The sequence below is a fragment of the Somniosus microcephalus genome, chromosome 3, assembly GCF_052327205.1.
Source record: "Somniosus microcephalus isolate GS21.2 chromosome 3, FLI_Smic_1.0, whole genome shotgun sequence".
In the NCBI taxonomy this organism is placed as follows: domain Eukaryota; kingdom Metazoa; phylum Chordata; class Chondrichthyes; order Squaliformes; family Somniosidae; genus Somniosus; species Somniosus microcephalus.
In genome coordinates, this window is record NC_140989.1 from 226,700,893 (window position 1) to 226,715,670 (window position 14,778).

General features: G+C 41.6%; 2 protein-coding genes across 20 annotated transcripts in view; one reads left to right on the top strand and one right to left on the bottom strand.

The window, feature by feature from the left end:
- Positions 1–14,778, bottom strand: part of ralgps2 (Ral GEF with PH domain and SH3 binding motif 2) — a 911,087-nt gene that overhangs the window by 475,832 nt on the left and 420,477 nt on the right. The window lies entirely within an intron of this gene.
- The window catches only part of angptl1a (angiopoietin-like 1a), a 67,697-nt gene that overhangs the window by 42,863 nt on the left and 10,056 nt on the right, over positions 1–14,778 (top strand). For both annotated transcript variants that reach the window (XM_085982228.1, XM_085982229.1), the window contains one exon: positions 6,520–6,713. In XM_085982228.1, the coding sequence (XP_085838354.1) occupies positions 6,520–6,713 (194 nt within the window). The remainder of the gene's footprint in view (positions 1–6,519; positions 6,714–14,778) is intronic.

The window sequence follows — 14,778 nt, forward strand, 5'->3', positions numbered from 1 at the left end:
GGGGGGAGGGTCAGCATTATAGTGGGAATAGGATTGAGAGAGCAGGAGGTGGGTCTAATGAACAAGATGAGCTCAGGGAGAGCATGAGCGAGATAGCAGAGAAACTAAGCACTGCACTGGAGTGTCAGCCTAGATTTTTGTGCTCAAGTCTCTGGAGTGGGACTTGAACTCACAACCTTCTGATTCAGAGGCGAGTGTGCTGCCAACTGAGTCACAGTTAATACAAAGTCCGCACATGCGCTTTTTTTTTTTTTAAATTTAAAAGCCAGCTTGCCAGCCAGGCGGGATCCCTGGAACATAAAGGGAACACTGGTAGATACGTATTGGTTCAAATGGAAAGCATTTATTCATCTATAAAGCAAGATTCAAGTTGCAGGATGCAGGAATAAGATTCCATACTTATTTCAAGTACTGCAAAGTACAATTTACAATTACCGTCCACCCCGTTAGGCTCTCCTTTGAGGAGAATGCAAACTCAGAGATCAAGTTTCTTGGACACTTCTTGAAATGCTTAAATTGTGGCAAGAGGGTGTTTAAAGTATTTTCGGTGAACAAGATTACCTGCTTCTCAAAACACCAGAGGGTAGATCTGTTCTACTTAAGGTATTCTTGCTGATGGTTACTATCCAGGGAGCTGTGATAAATGGTAGAAGGCATGACCTTGGTAGTCTCTTTCACAACAACCATTGAGACTCACTGAGGGAAGATAAACTATCATTTTATCTTGTTGTGAAAGATTTTCACTGGATAGAAATCTGCTGACTGATTACAGTGAGGTCTTCCAGTGTCCAACAGCTAGTGCTTTCAAGGCCAACAAGATTTTATACTTGGATTTTCTGCAGTGTATTCATAATAAGAGAAAATGATCAGATAGCATTGAGGAATTTGTCTTTCAAGAATTATGAAAAGTGACTGTCCTGGGACTTTGATTTGTCAAACAAAACTTGAGAAGTTGTCTGGTTGCACATATTGCGAAAAGAAACAGCTTCATTTTGTATTACCTTCCAATTGGGTATCCATTTGTGTGGATGGCAGCTAGCTAATGAGCTGAAAGGTTGAGTTAGATATGTCTCAGAGATTATAAACTGCTGCTGTGGGGGTTGGTAAGCAAGTCAGTGGGTGAATAACTAAACTCAGAAACCTGGAGAGAGCTCCTGTGACTATCAGTTTGAGTATTGGCTGCAATTAATATTTGCTCAAGTTACTTGGCGACCAGTCTAATCAAAAAGGTGAGAGACTTGCTGGAAAGCTAACTTGGCAACCATAAGTCAGTTCTTGGATAAAGCAGCACTGGTAGGAAATAGGTGAGAATACAAATCTGCAGTGTAGTGATTAGAAATGGCAGAGAAGTTTTGAAGATATCGGGTGCTGATGAGAGTTCAAAAAAAGGCACCTTGCACCAATAATTTATTCCATGGATGTGAAAACTCAGAATTTCAACGTCAGTGCTGTATTTGAAAGCATGAGGCTTCTAGGTCTATGCCCATTACCTAGTTGTCGAGGCATATTGCCAAAATGTGTAGCAAGAAGCCCATTTCATATTTGTCGTTTTTTGAAAAAAGTGTTCTTTTGCCTTCATGTCACGACTGATCTGTAATCTCTGCATTTATTTTTTTAGGTGGGGTGGGGGTTGGGGGGGGAAGAGAGGGGAAGTAGAATGGTCACATGCAGTCAACAAAACTTAACTTCCCCAGCCTATGGGAACCTCTTATGCAGGCTGTGAATGAAGCAAAGCATCTGCTTCCATCAAGAACACATGCTTCCAGACTAAGCTAATTAAAGAACTGTCATGAACTTATGGGCCTGAAAATTCCACACTGTTTCAGTGTTTTCTGGTGTAAAATTGGGGAAACCAGTTTTTCTGGCCATTAAGCTGGGGCAGAAGCTGTTTCAGTCAGTTTCCTGCTCCAAAATCGGTTCCCCAGAATTTACTAACACAATTTGGCCCTTGCAGAGAACACTTCTTAAATATATTTAAATGAGGGCCTGTGGAGCTACACCACCAAGTTACCTTGATTTATGCTCGCAAGGCTCTGGGGTAAGTCAGAACGAGAAAAAAAAGCATCAGCGGAGACTGGAGCAAGAGAGGAGTTATTGAGCCAAAAGACTGCTGAAAGTTTCAGCAGAGATTTCTGCAGCTAGAAATTACTTTTTAGAGTGATTTGTTTCATTGAACATAGACACAAGTGGACACGCTTCTGACTGTGGGAGTGAGAGACCACCAGAAGATTTCACCTCTCCCCCAACCACAGGAGCAGGTATAGCATTCCCTATGGGCGTACCTTTGTATGTCATAATCATGAAGGAGGATGAGCAGAAGATGTCCTTTATTTGAAGGTGGAGGATGATGAGGAGAAGATCAATCCTTTATTTGAAGGTGAAGGAGGAGGAGGAGGAGTTACGGTCGTGGTGACAACGATAAACTACGTTAAACAGAAGGCTTCAGTCATTAGGCTGCGTCACCGAGTGATGGTCATTCTGATGCTCTCTTCCATGTACGCATGCCTCCAAAGCAGTTAGGGTCATCTACCTAACAAAGTCCAAATATAGACCTTTTTGTATGGCAAAGTTGTAGAAAGGAGAGTGAGGCAGCATTTGAGGATGATGCACCCCACAAAATATCACTTAACCCTAAAGAAAATATAGGCAACACAGGTCTTATAAAGGCCCAAGTGAAGAGATTTGTATGAGAAGACTACAGTTCACCAAAAATATAATAGGGGAGCTGAGCCAACCACTGCTGGAGGACCTGCAGCCACAGTCATCGGACCTCACTGCTCTGTCTGTGGCTCCGATAACGCCTCTCGCAATTTACGGCATCAGGTTATTTCAGGCAAAAGTACAAGGAATCTCTATCAGCCAGAGGCATGCATTTTTCAGCTGATTGATGTAGTTTTAAGAAGAACTGGGGAATTCATCTTGTTTGGCATCACACCAAGGTAGCAGTGAGATAGGGCCATTTAGTTTTATGGGGTTGCTGGCTTGGAACATCCACTTAACTTGTACTTCAACAAAAGGATATTAAAATTGATCAGAGGATTAGATTGCCTCAGAGCTGTCCCTGCACCCAACCAGCATGTTTAGCCAATTGCTCTCTGAAGCTCGTTGGTAGCTTTCATAGGAAAGCAACTATTCAGTTGTACAATTACAGCAGCTACTCGCTGTGTAAACTAAAACCACTTAACCTATACTTGGGCATAATTTGCTGATCCCAGAATTCCAAATCACTAAACTATGTCCCATTGTACCACACCATATTGATTCCCTCTAGTTTCGCTCTTCCCCACAAGATTTAATTTTTTTAAAATTTCAATCACTTATATCACATGTTTTAGGTTAAACTGAAAGTATACAAGATTTCTGAATATAAAGAAAATAATTCAGCTTGTAGTTCATAGCTATATTATTTCATCATATTAAACATCAAATAGCCTGTAGTTTCACTAAATCAGATTATGTGTCACACACATCTCACCTGTATTTGTTATGCAAATGTGACAAAATCATCTTATCCATTCTTGGTGCATTACCCCATGGTTACTAAATTGAACAAATTAGTATTCAATTTTTGTATTAGCTTGATTTTGTAACATTTCTACATCCCTCTTCTCCCTGCAATTTTAACTCCTCTTTTTGTACTTGCTTTCCCCCAGCTCTAGCATCTAACAGTGTCACCCCCAAGCTCTTCTATCCCAACTGAGACACAAACATTTCTCATGTCTATCCTTTTCCCACAATGCTGATCCCCTCACTGATTGGGTTCATGCCACAGCCAAGCAACTGCTTGCAACTCAAGCTCTAAGATCATGACTTCCATTTTACATGCCCGTCAAGGACAAGTTGCTGTTCCATATCAAATGGTATCCTGATCAGCACCTGAGCTGCTGAAAGTCTCTCAAGAGTCCAACATAGAAAGTAAACATTGTCATATTCCATGCAAATGAGTCAACTCAAGCATTGGCATAGCTGCCATCCAAGGAAGGTGCAAATTAGGACACCAATACTCAATTTTATTTTCCTGAAAAGATAGGCTTTTAATGTTTATTGAAAAATTATCATCCCATAGTCACTAAAGCGGCAACAGGAACTCATGCATTCCGTTTCCAAACTGAAGTACTTGCCCAATTTCATTGACCCTGTTATTCAAATCAAATCAATGAGAAAATCATGTTTAGAATGGCTGTTCTAAAATAGTTTTATATTTTAAATTTAAGTGAAGAGTTTATCATCTCCTGGGACATGCTGGCAGTGTGTTCTCACAATGCTTGCGCAATTGGTCTCTTCAAATGAAAAGGTTTTGTAAAACTGGTCAAAGATGGTTATCATTTTAAGAAGTGCCTTCATTTATTAAACACAAGCCTCATTTGCTGTTCAGACCATTTCTAAGGATAAAGATGCAGTGCTGTTGAAAAAAATCTCAGATTGTCAGCTCAAGCGATAAAGGATTAACTATACACGGGTTGATCAACCCAAGACCTAATGATACATTATTGGTTAAATTATTCTCCATTCTGATGCAGTCTAAATCTTCCTATGGAATACCAATCAACTCTAAATTCCCGTCACTGAGAATACTTTGTCGTCCCAGACTAAACACCACTGACCACATCCTCAAACAGCTTGTTGAGTTAAAAAATTTCTATTTTAATTTTACTCCAAAGAATAAACATTAGGGGGGAAAATAGCACTTGCTTTCCCGTACCTTATTGTTGTTGTTATTTAATGATATTTCCTTACAAAAAACCAAAACACCAACCTGGCAGTCTGTCTGCAAAACTCAAAGCTCCATCATCTGTCTTTAAGATGTCGCAATGAAAGAAGTGCTGCTGGTTTATTAGCAATAAAAGGGAACCCTTAAAAATCAGTGGAAGACTCTCTGTAGAATCTGTGAGCATGGTTTTTCTACTAACTGAAACCAGTGATCATTTGCCAATTTAATTTTATTAATGGAACAAAAAGAAAATTAAGATTCAGATTCCTGAAAATGAAATCCGACACAGAATGGGCACCAGTAAGAATTCAACTATGAAATTAGCCAGTCTGATTGCCTGCAGCACTTCTTCAGCACCCAGGCTATTTTTCTCAGTATATTCTCCGGTGAAAGAATGCAGCTATGAATAAAAGTTCATGGTTATCTACACCTCCAACTGTTAATTTCTAATCACTGGCAATTTAAATAAAACAACTTCAATGATTTGCAGACACAGTGACATAATGTTTTGATTCTTGAAACTCAAGTATAGAAATATGGAACAATATGTGATAACTTATTTTGGATCAGAGAGGCCTGGGGGAATAGCTACTACAGAATAAATGCTGCTTTACTGAAGAAATAACACTTAACCCAAAGAATGGAGTATAGTGCCAGTTTTACCTTAGAACCAGTTTGTTCTCAATAGTGTGTGTGATCAAACGGTGAGAGGGGCTTGCTGGTTTAAACAATCAATCTTGCTAGAGGACACATCTTCAGGTAAAAATGTCATTAATAGTTCATCTCACCCCGTTTCAAACTTATACGGGGAAACTAGGACATGCAGAGTCACATCATCCCTCTTTTTTTATTGAGGGAAGTACAAGCACACGTAGTACATTCATGTTACTTGTGCTCACAGTTTCAAGTTTGCATTCTTGCATATTGTTGCGAAAGGCATAGCAACGTGATAAATTTGTGCTGCTCTGCACACTAATTTTTTCCGTACGTTACAGCTGCTCTGAAGTCATAGATACTTCCTCCTGTCACAAAGTGGCTTAAATTTCTTCAGAGTTGAGCTTTAAAAATACTAAAGAGCAATTTTAATCCACTTCAATCGTAAAATAAGCAGACTGAGCAATGGAGAATGCAGGAAATACCAAGTTTGGCCAACCTATGAGGAAGCCCTCAATTTTGAATGCATCGGTATACTCGCTGTCCGTGTCATCAAGTTGTTAAATTGTTAAAACGTAGTCCAAGTCTATTCAAAATCCTGGATATCACTTCGTGTTGTGAGTAAACGCCCAACGCAGAGAGAACACTCCGTCCTGGTTTAGTTGGCGGTTCTGGTATTTCCCCATGTTTCCAGTCATAGCTCACCACTATTTGTCATAGATTGGACACCACTTGAACCAGACTTCGACTGTTAAGACTAACTACGCTACCTTTATGAATGCATGACTCTGTAATGCTTTGTCGATATTTTTCTTGGAGTGTATGCTCTCCAACCCTGTGTACCAAAAACAACATTTAAAAACAAACAAAAAAAATTAAGTCAGTGTATTTTTCCAATGAAATGAGCTGAGATCTTCTGACATACAGCTGATGGAGCTAAAAGCTATATCTCAACAAAACTTTCAATTAAGCTTTTTTAAAAATTTGTCAATCTAATTTGATGTTCTAAAACATTTAGGAATATCTTTTTTGCTCACACGTTCATTAAGAATAAACAGGATGATATAATTCTCTGGTTATAAGACATAGATGACTTTAATAGCAATATGCTTGCACAAATATATGGGGTTGGTGATCACTGTCCCTTTACACAGGTCCCTGGAAGGATTGCTACCATGTCCGGCAGGCTGGATATGCAAACAGTGGCATGTACCTAATCAAACCAGAAGGCACCGATAAGCTAATGCAAGTTTGGTGTGACCACAGCCATGATCAGGGAGGCTGGACGGTAATCCAGCGTAGGGTTGATGGGGCAGTCAACTTCTTCAGGAACTGGGAGAACTACAAGGTAAACCTGTCAAGAACATTGCTTATTTTGTTTAGTGGGCATTTGTGCTTGTCAAGGTGAGTGACAACACACTTTGGCGTTGGCAACAGTATGCACATCCCATGGGCCAGATTTGGTCAAGATACATTGTACAGCTTCCTCCCACTACGCTGAAAACATGCCAAACTCCAGCCACAGACAACCTTACTACTCTCATATGGTAGTGGTTTTCAAATTTTCCTGTGAGTGGGACACCCTACAAATATTGACAACACTCCAGTGGAACCCTAGTCATAAAACTTCCAATGACGACCAAATGGTGGAGAGTTCTATAGCTACAGATTGAGGCCTAGAAATTGAGTAGCCTTAGCGCCGCATTTGAGGCGCTAGAGGGCCTAGCGCCGGAGTTATGGCCAGTTGGGAAATTGAGTGGGGCCCTTCCGTCGGCGTTAAGCCGGTAGCGCTGCGCCGGCACCAATGACGTCATCGGTGTGCGCAGCGTCCCGGTTGCCATGCCGACGGGCCCCAGCGCCGAAATTCAGTTGCGGCCGCCTCGCCCGTGGCAGCCGCAACTAAGACTCTGGCAACCGAGTCTTCCCCGAGTTAGCGCCGGCGCATTAAGGTCGCGCGGCGGCCGGCCGCTTTCCCGCCGGCCGCCTGGCCGCACCTCCCTCCCCGGACTCCTCCACCACCCCCCCCCGCGGAACAGATGCGTCTGGCCTGCAAGCCCGGCACTTGTCCGAGGTGCCGGGCTCATTTTTTTCAATATTTGAACGGACAGCGGGCGGGTGCAGGCAGCTCCTCCTTAACTGAAGGAGGAGGCCTGCACTTCCCCAGCCTGCCGCACCGCATCGGGTCCCGCAGCGCCGGATTAGCGCCGCAATGCGGCAGTCAGCGCCCATTGGGAGGCGCTCACGCCCGCCAGTAGCGCCGGCAGCCGTCTGGGCGCGGCGCTACTGAATTTTTGGCACGCGCAAGGGAATTAGCGCCGGCGCTAAATTTCTGGCGCTAAAGCCCTGGCGCGGCGTCAACTCAATTTCTAGGCCTAAGTCTTTTATTAGTGTTGGCAACAGAAACGTTGTGCTTGAAATGCCAATCTGTCCAAATTACAGATGCCCTGACAGAAATCCAGATTTTGTGTTAAGACCTCGTGGGCCCCTTGGGAACCATTTGCGGAATTCAGTTTGAAAACCACTGCTGCATAGCATTTTCATTTTCTGACAACCTCTACCAGTATGGCCTCCTTTTGTGCCAATTCAGGGCAATTCTGTATTGCGCGCCTGTCACAGGTGTTCACTGCATCACATAAAGCTGCATGACTGCAAAAGTTGTTTTACTAAAATTACAATAAAACACTTAGTGATTTCGGGGAGGAAGGGGAATAAAGCAGTTACAACAACTTGCAGTTAAACTAGAATGACCAAACACATGTTTTCCGAAGAATGCCAATTTTTCTGAAATTGATGTTGCAACACAAGCCACTAAGGTTATGCTTAGAGATTGCAAAATAAATCTATTATGACCAAAATGGTACTGTTTGTTCTGGTCTTCTGGTAGTACAACAGTGGCTTCAACAGCAGACTAGATTGTGAACAGCATGTGAGCTGTTAACAGGGAACTACATTCAAGCCAATTGTCAAATGTTACAAAGCGAGTTATCTGTGTTCTCACTGATAAAGTTGTCCCTAGTTTCCAAGTTTTATTATATTAAAAATGAGACGGTGGCAATCTAGAAACAGACATGATGCAGAACTCCCCCTGCAGTCACATCATGACTGGTTGCCAACAGAAGACTGAGTCCATTCAAATCACCACAGGAGCAAACAGGTCATATACTGTGGACTCCCATTAGAGGCGGTTAACTCAAAACCACCTGCTAAAATGTACAATGAGTTCCGACAGCTCTTAGCCAAGCCACTTAAAAGGCAGGCATCCTAAGTCCCATATAAAAGGCGAACATTCAAATCACTTGCCAACACCCATGAGTTCCAGTAGTTTCTCAGCCAAGCCACTGGGTTCAGGCATTCCACCATAAAAAATCAAAGTAAAGTCCATTTTGTTCTAAGGAAACAGTGTAGCATGCTCACCAAGAGTAAAGGCATGTGAAAGTGAGTGGCTATGCAAGGCAGAGGATTTCAAATAAGCAGAAAATGAAATGCTCCAACTGATCGGATGTACACACAAGACATAGCTGGCAGAAAGAACTGAGAGATGCTTCATCGGTTATTATACCAAGTGATGATGGTAGCTAGACTAAACAATTTGAAAAGGATATTTTTCAAGGCTGACTATGATGAAGTCTATTAACCATGAATGGTTTTCTCATGAAAGCCTTGTTTAAGTTCTCAAGGTTATTGATTTCTCTGAAATATCCAAGCAAGAAACTCTCAACATCAAAGTCTTCAAAATTTCAATTGTAAAAGACATGTTCATCAGTCTAGAATAATTTAATCATTGCCCTTGACTTGCAGCATACTTTAGGTGCAAGTTGTGACAATTGGGACTTGGCAAAACTGTTCACTACCAGCATTTAGAGATTGTGTTTTTCTTTATTCAATCTGCAAAACAGGTACCTAAATTACATCAAATATGTGTGACTGGATGGGAAATTTAAAGAACAAATTAGCATAAAACAACAAACAAGCTCAAAGACTGTACCTGAAAAGTTGTGAAATGAAATGCACCACAAAGACACGAGTGCACCTTGCTGATCAATCAAATTGCATTGTTATTATATAAACAAGCACTGTATCAACCCAAGAGACATGAAAGGAACTTTTCAGAAGTCCTGAAATTTATCAGTTGCATGTTTTGAATGGTAATTTTGGAGAAAAAGGGAAAATAAAACAGCAAGGTAGCAAATCAGAAAAACATTAATATTGCAGGTATAATACTGCAGGTAAAATACTTAATACCTTTGACATCTTAAAGAACTACCTACGTTAAGTAGGTAACTATTTTTTCTATAAATCTAAATTAAATAAGAACTTAAACTAAACCAAACAACAGCCTATTAATGTGGCAGCAATTCTCAATGAAATAGGGCAAGCAATAAAAATACTGGCTTCTGAAATCACCACTCTCTGGCAATTCTTGAGAATTTGTTTAACCTGTGTGCAAGGGATGCTCCTAACTAGTTTTAATGTAATGATGTTTAGCATATATTTTCTCTTGCAGTACACCTGCATCATTGCAACAAGCAATGGCTTTGAGCAAGGAAAGTCAATTAGATTGTTTTGCAAAGTGGAACCGAGTCAATCAACGAGCCTAGGGCCTGGCACCCAAGAATTGAACCTTACATCCTACATTAGGTCATCCTTGGCATAAGACAACAATTTTCATTTTTAAAATATATAATACTGCCAAGGTGATAGAATTTTACAGTCAGGAGATAACATATAATTCCTTCAAAGAGGTTGGACAGTCAGGATCACTCTCTCCTAAAATAGTGTCAGGTGCCACTTAAAAATCTTTTTTTTTTTTTTTAAATATAGAATTTACAGCACAGAAACAGGCCATTCGGCCCAACTGGTCTATGCTGGTGTTTATGCTCCACACGAACCTCCTTCCCCTATCAGAATATCCTTCGATTCCTTTCTCCCTCGTGTATTTATCTAGCTTCCCCTTAAATGCATCTATGCTATTCACCTCAACTACTCCATGTGTTAGAAATTTCCACATCCTGAAGTTTGTTCTTATGGATGATTTCCATTATTTTGACAGTTAGAAATGCTAGACTAATAGATGTGTAGTTACCTGGGTTTTTTTTGTTGTCTTTTTCCAAGTAAATACCATGTTGGCTTGCTACCAATCCGGTGGAACTTCCCTCGTTAACATTGGCTCCTTCATGATGACCATCAGCACTTCTATTGATTTAATTTCTAATCTCACTTAGCATCCTTGGGCACAAAGGGGATTTATTTGACCCTTTCAAGGGAATCCATGCAAGTAATGTCTAACCTACAAGTATCTTCTTCAATAACTACTTCAAGGATGTAACTGCTTAGTATATTAACTATTTTTTAGTTCATCCTCATCTTCAAACCAATCTGAATTCTTAAGGGGGTCTCAATTTTTTTTAGATAATCATTTTACTGTTGTAATACTGGAAGAACTTCTTCCTACTTTTAATATCTACAGTTCGCTTATTTATTATTATTTTTTTGCCCGGTCTTTAAAAATATTTTACTGTGGAGGTTCTTGAATTCTTCCCAATTGTTTCCCTCACCTTGCTCCCAACAAACTTTTGTAGACTTTGATTTTCTTATTTATTTCATTTCATATCGTCTTGTATTCCATTGGTGAAATGGGCAGTTACATGGCAGCTACAATTTAACACAGAAATGTGAAGTGATGCATTTTGGTAGGAAGAATGGGGAGAGGCAATATAAACTAAATGGTACAATTTTATGTTACATGAAAATGCTTTAGAAACAAGAACATCTGGGGGTATACCTACTCAAATCTTTGAAGTGGACAGGACAAGTTGATAAAGCTGTTAAAAAAGCAGAGGGATCTTTGGCTTTATAAATAGAGGTACAAAAAGCAAGGAAGTTATGCTAAAGCTTTATAAATCACTGGTTAGACCCCAGCTGGAGTATTGTGTCCAATTCTGGGCACCACACTTTAGGAAGGATATCAAGGCTTTGAGAGGGTGCAAAGTAGATATATTTGAATGGTATCAGGGATGCGAGACTTGTGTTACATGGAGAGACTAGAGAAGCTGGGGCCGTTCTCCTTTGAGCAACAACAACTTGTATTTCTATAGCGCCTTTAATGTAGTAAAACATCCCAAGGCGCTGCACAGGAACATTTTAAGACAAAAAAATTGACATCGAGCCACATAAGGATAAATTAGGGCAGGTGGCCAAAAGTTTGGTCAAAGAGGTAGGTTTTAAGGAGCGTCTTAAAGGAGGAAAGAGATGTAGCGAGGCAGAGAGGTTTAGGCAAGGGATTCCAGAGCTTAGGGCCGAGGCAACAGAAGGCACGGCCACCAAAGGTTGAGCAATTATAATCAAGGATGCTCAAGAGGGCAGAATTAGAGGAGCGCAGATATCTTAGGGGGTTGTGGGGCTGAAGACGATCAGAGAGAGGAAGGGGCGAGGCCATGGAGGGATTTGAAAACAAGGATGATCAATTTGAAAACGAGGCGCTGCTTAACTGGGAGCCAATGTTGGTCAGCGAGCACAGGGGAGATGGGCGAGTTAGTGGCTAGGGAACAGAGCTTGAGGTGGGGACCGAAAACAATGGCTTCAATCTTCCCAATATTTAATTGGAGAAAATTTTTGCTCATCCAGAACTATATGTCAGACAAGCAGTCTGACAATTTAGACACCGTGGAGGGGTCGCGAGAAGAGGTGGTGAGGTAGAGCTGGGTGTTGTCAGCATATATGTGGAAACTGACGCTGTGTTTTTGAATGATGTCGCCAAAGGGCAACATGTAGATGCGAAATAGGAGGGGGCCAAAGCTAGATCCTTGGGGGACACCAGAGGTAACGATGCGGGAGCGGGAAGAGAAGCCGCTGCAGGTGATTCTCTGGTTACGATTAGATAGATAAGAATGGAACCAGGCGAGTACAGTCCCACCCAGCTGGACGACGGTGGAGAGACGTTGGAGAAGGATGGAGTGGTCAACCGTGTCAAAGGCTGCAGACAAGTCAAGAAGGACGAGGAGGGATAGTTTAACTTTGTCACAGTCACAAAGGATGTAATTTGGGACTTTGATGAGAGCCGTTTCGATACTGTGGCAAGGGCGGAAACCTGATTGGAGGGATTCAAACGTGGAATTGCGGGAAAGATGGGTACGGATTTGGGAGGCGACAACACGTTCAAGGACTTGAGAGGAAAGGGAGGTTGGAGATTGGGCGGTAGTTTGCAAGGACGGAGGGATCAAGGGTTGTTTTTTTGAGAAGGGTGATGATGGCAGATTTGAGGGAGAGAGGGACAGTACCTGAGGAGAGAGAACCATTAACAATATCAGCTAACATAAGAACATAAGTAATAGGAGCAGGAGTAGGCCAATCAGCCCCTCGAGCCATTCAATAAGATCATGGCTGATCTGATCCTAACCGCCAATCTACTATCACAGAACCATCTCCTGAATCTAACAGAATTGGACACACGAAATAGGAGCAGGATCAGGCTACACGGCCCCTGGGCCCGCTCCGCTACCCACAGGGCCATGTCCGATCCGAACCTAGACTCATGTCCAAATTCCTGCCCGCTCCCCGTAACCCTTAATTCCCTTTACTTCTAGGAAACTGTCTATTTCTGTTTTAAATTTATGTAATGATGTAGCTTCTACAGCTTTTTGGGGCAGCATATTCCATGGACCTACCACCTGAGTGAAGTAGTTCCTCCTCATCTCAGTTTTGAAAGAGCAGCCCCTTATTCTAAGACTATGCCCCCTAGTTCTAGTTTCACCCATCATCGGGAACATCCTCCCCGCATCCACTCGATCCAGCCCCTTCACAATCTTATATGTTTCAATAAGATCGCCTCTCATTCTTCTGAACTCCAATGAGTAGAGTCCCAATCTACTCAACCTCTCCTCATATGTCCATCCCTTCATCCCCGGGATTAACCGAGTGAACCTTCTTTGTACTGACTCGAGAGCAAGTATGTCTTTTCTTAAGTATGGACACCAAAACTGTATGCAGTATTCCAGGTACGGTCTCACCAATACCTTGTACAACTGAAGCAATACCTCCCTATTTTTATATTCTATCCCCCTAGCAATGAAAGCCAACATTCCATTGGCCTTCTTAATCACTTGCTGCACCTGCATACTAACCTTTTGAGTTTCGTGCACCAGGACCCCCAGATCCCTTTGTACTTTCCAGTTTCTTGCCATTAAGATAATAACTTGCTCTACGATTTTTCCTGCCAAAGTGCATAACCTCACACTTTCCAGTATTGTATTCCATCTGCCAAATCTCTGCCCACTTACTTAGCCTGTCTATGTCCCCTTGCAGGTTTTTTTATGTCCTCCTCACTCACTACTTTCCCTCCCATCTTAGTATCATCTGCAAACTTTGATATGTTACACTCGGTCCCCTCCTCCAAATCGTTAATATAGATTGTGAAGAGTTGGGGACCCAGCACTGACCCCTGCGGAACACCACTAGTTACTGATTGCCAGTCTGAGAATGAACCATTTATCCCAACTCTCTGCCTTCTGTTAGATAGCCAATCCTCTATCCATGCCAGAATATTACCCCCAATCCCGTGATTTTTTATCTTAAGCAATAATCTTTTGTGTGGCACCTTGTCAAATGCCTTTTGGAAGTCTAAATACACTACGTCCACTGGTTCCCCTTTATTCACCCTATATGTTACTTAAAGAACTCCAGCAAATTTGTCAAACATGACTTCCCCTTCATAAAACCATGCTGACTTTGTCCTATTAAATTATGATTATCCAAATGTCCTGTTACTGTCTCCTTAATAATGGACTCCAAAATTTTACCTACCACAGATGTTAGGCTAACCAGTCTATAGTTTCCAGCCTTCTGTCTACTGCCCTTTTTAAATAAGGGTGTGACATTAGCAGTTTTCCAGTCTGCCGGGACCTTTGCTGAGTCCAGGGAGTTTTGGAAAATTATTACCAATGCATCCACAATCCCTACCGCCACTTCCCTCAAGACCCTAGGATGTAAGCCATCAGGTCCAGGTGATTTATCCGCCTTGAGTCCCATTATTTTACCGAGTACCACTTCCTTAGTGATTTTGATCGTGTTTAGCTCCTCCCCCCCTATAGCCCCCTGTTTGTCCAGTGTTGGGATATTCTTAGTGTCTTCTACTGTAAAGACTGATACAAAATATTCATTCAGTGTTTTTGCCATCTCCATATTTCCCACCATTAATTTCCCGGTCTCATCCTCTAAGGGACCAACATTTACTTTAGCCACCCTTTTTCTTTTTATATAACTATAAAAACTCTTACTATCTGTTTTTATATTTTTTGCTAATTTACTTTCATAATCTATCTTCCCTTTCTTAATCAATCCTTTTGTTATTTTTTGCTGTCTTTTAAAGTTTTCCCAATCCTCTATCCTCCCACTAGATTTGGCTACCTTATATGCCC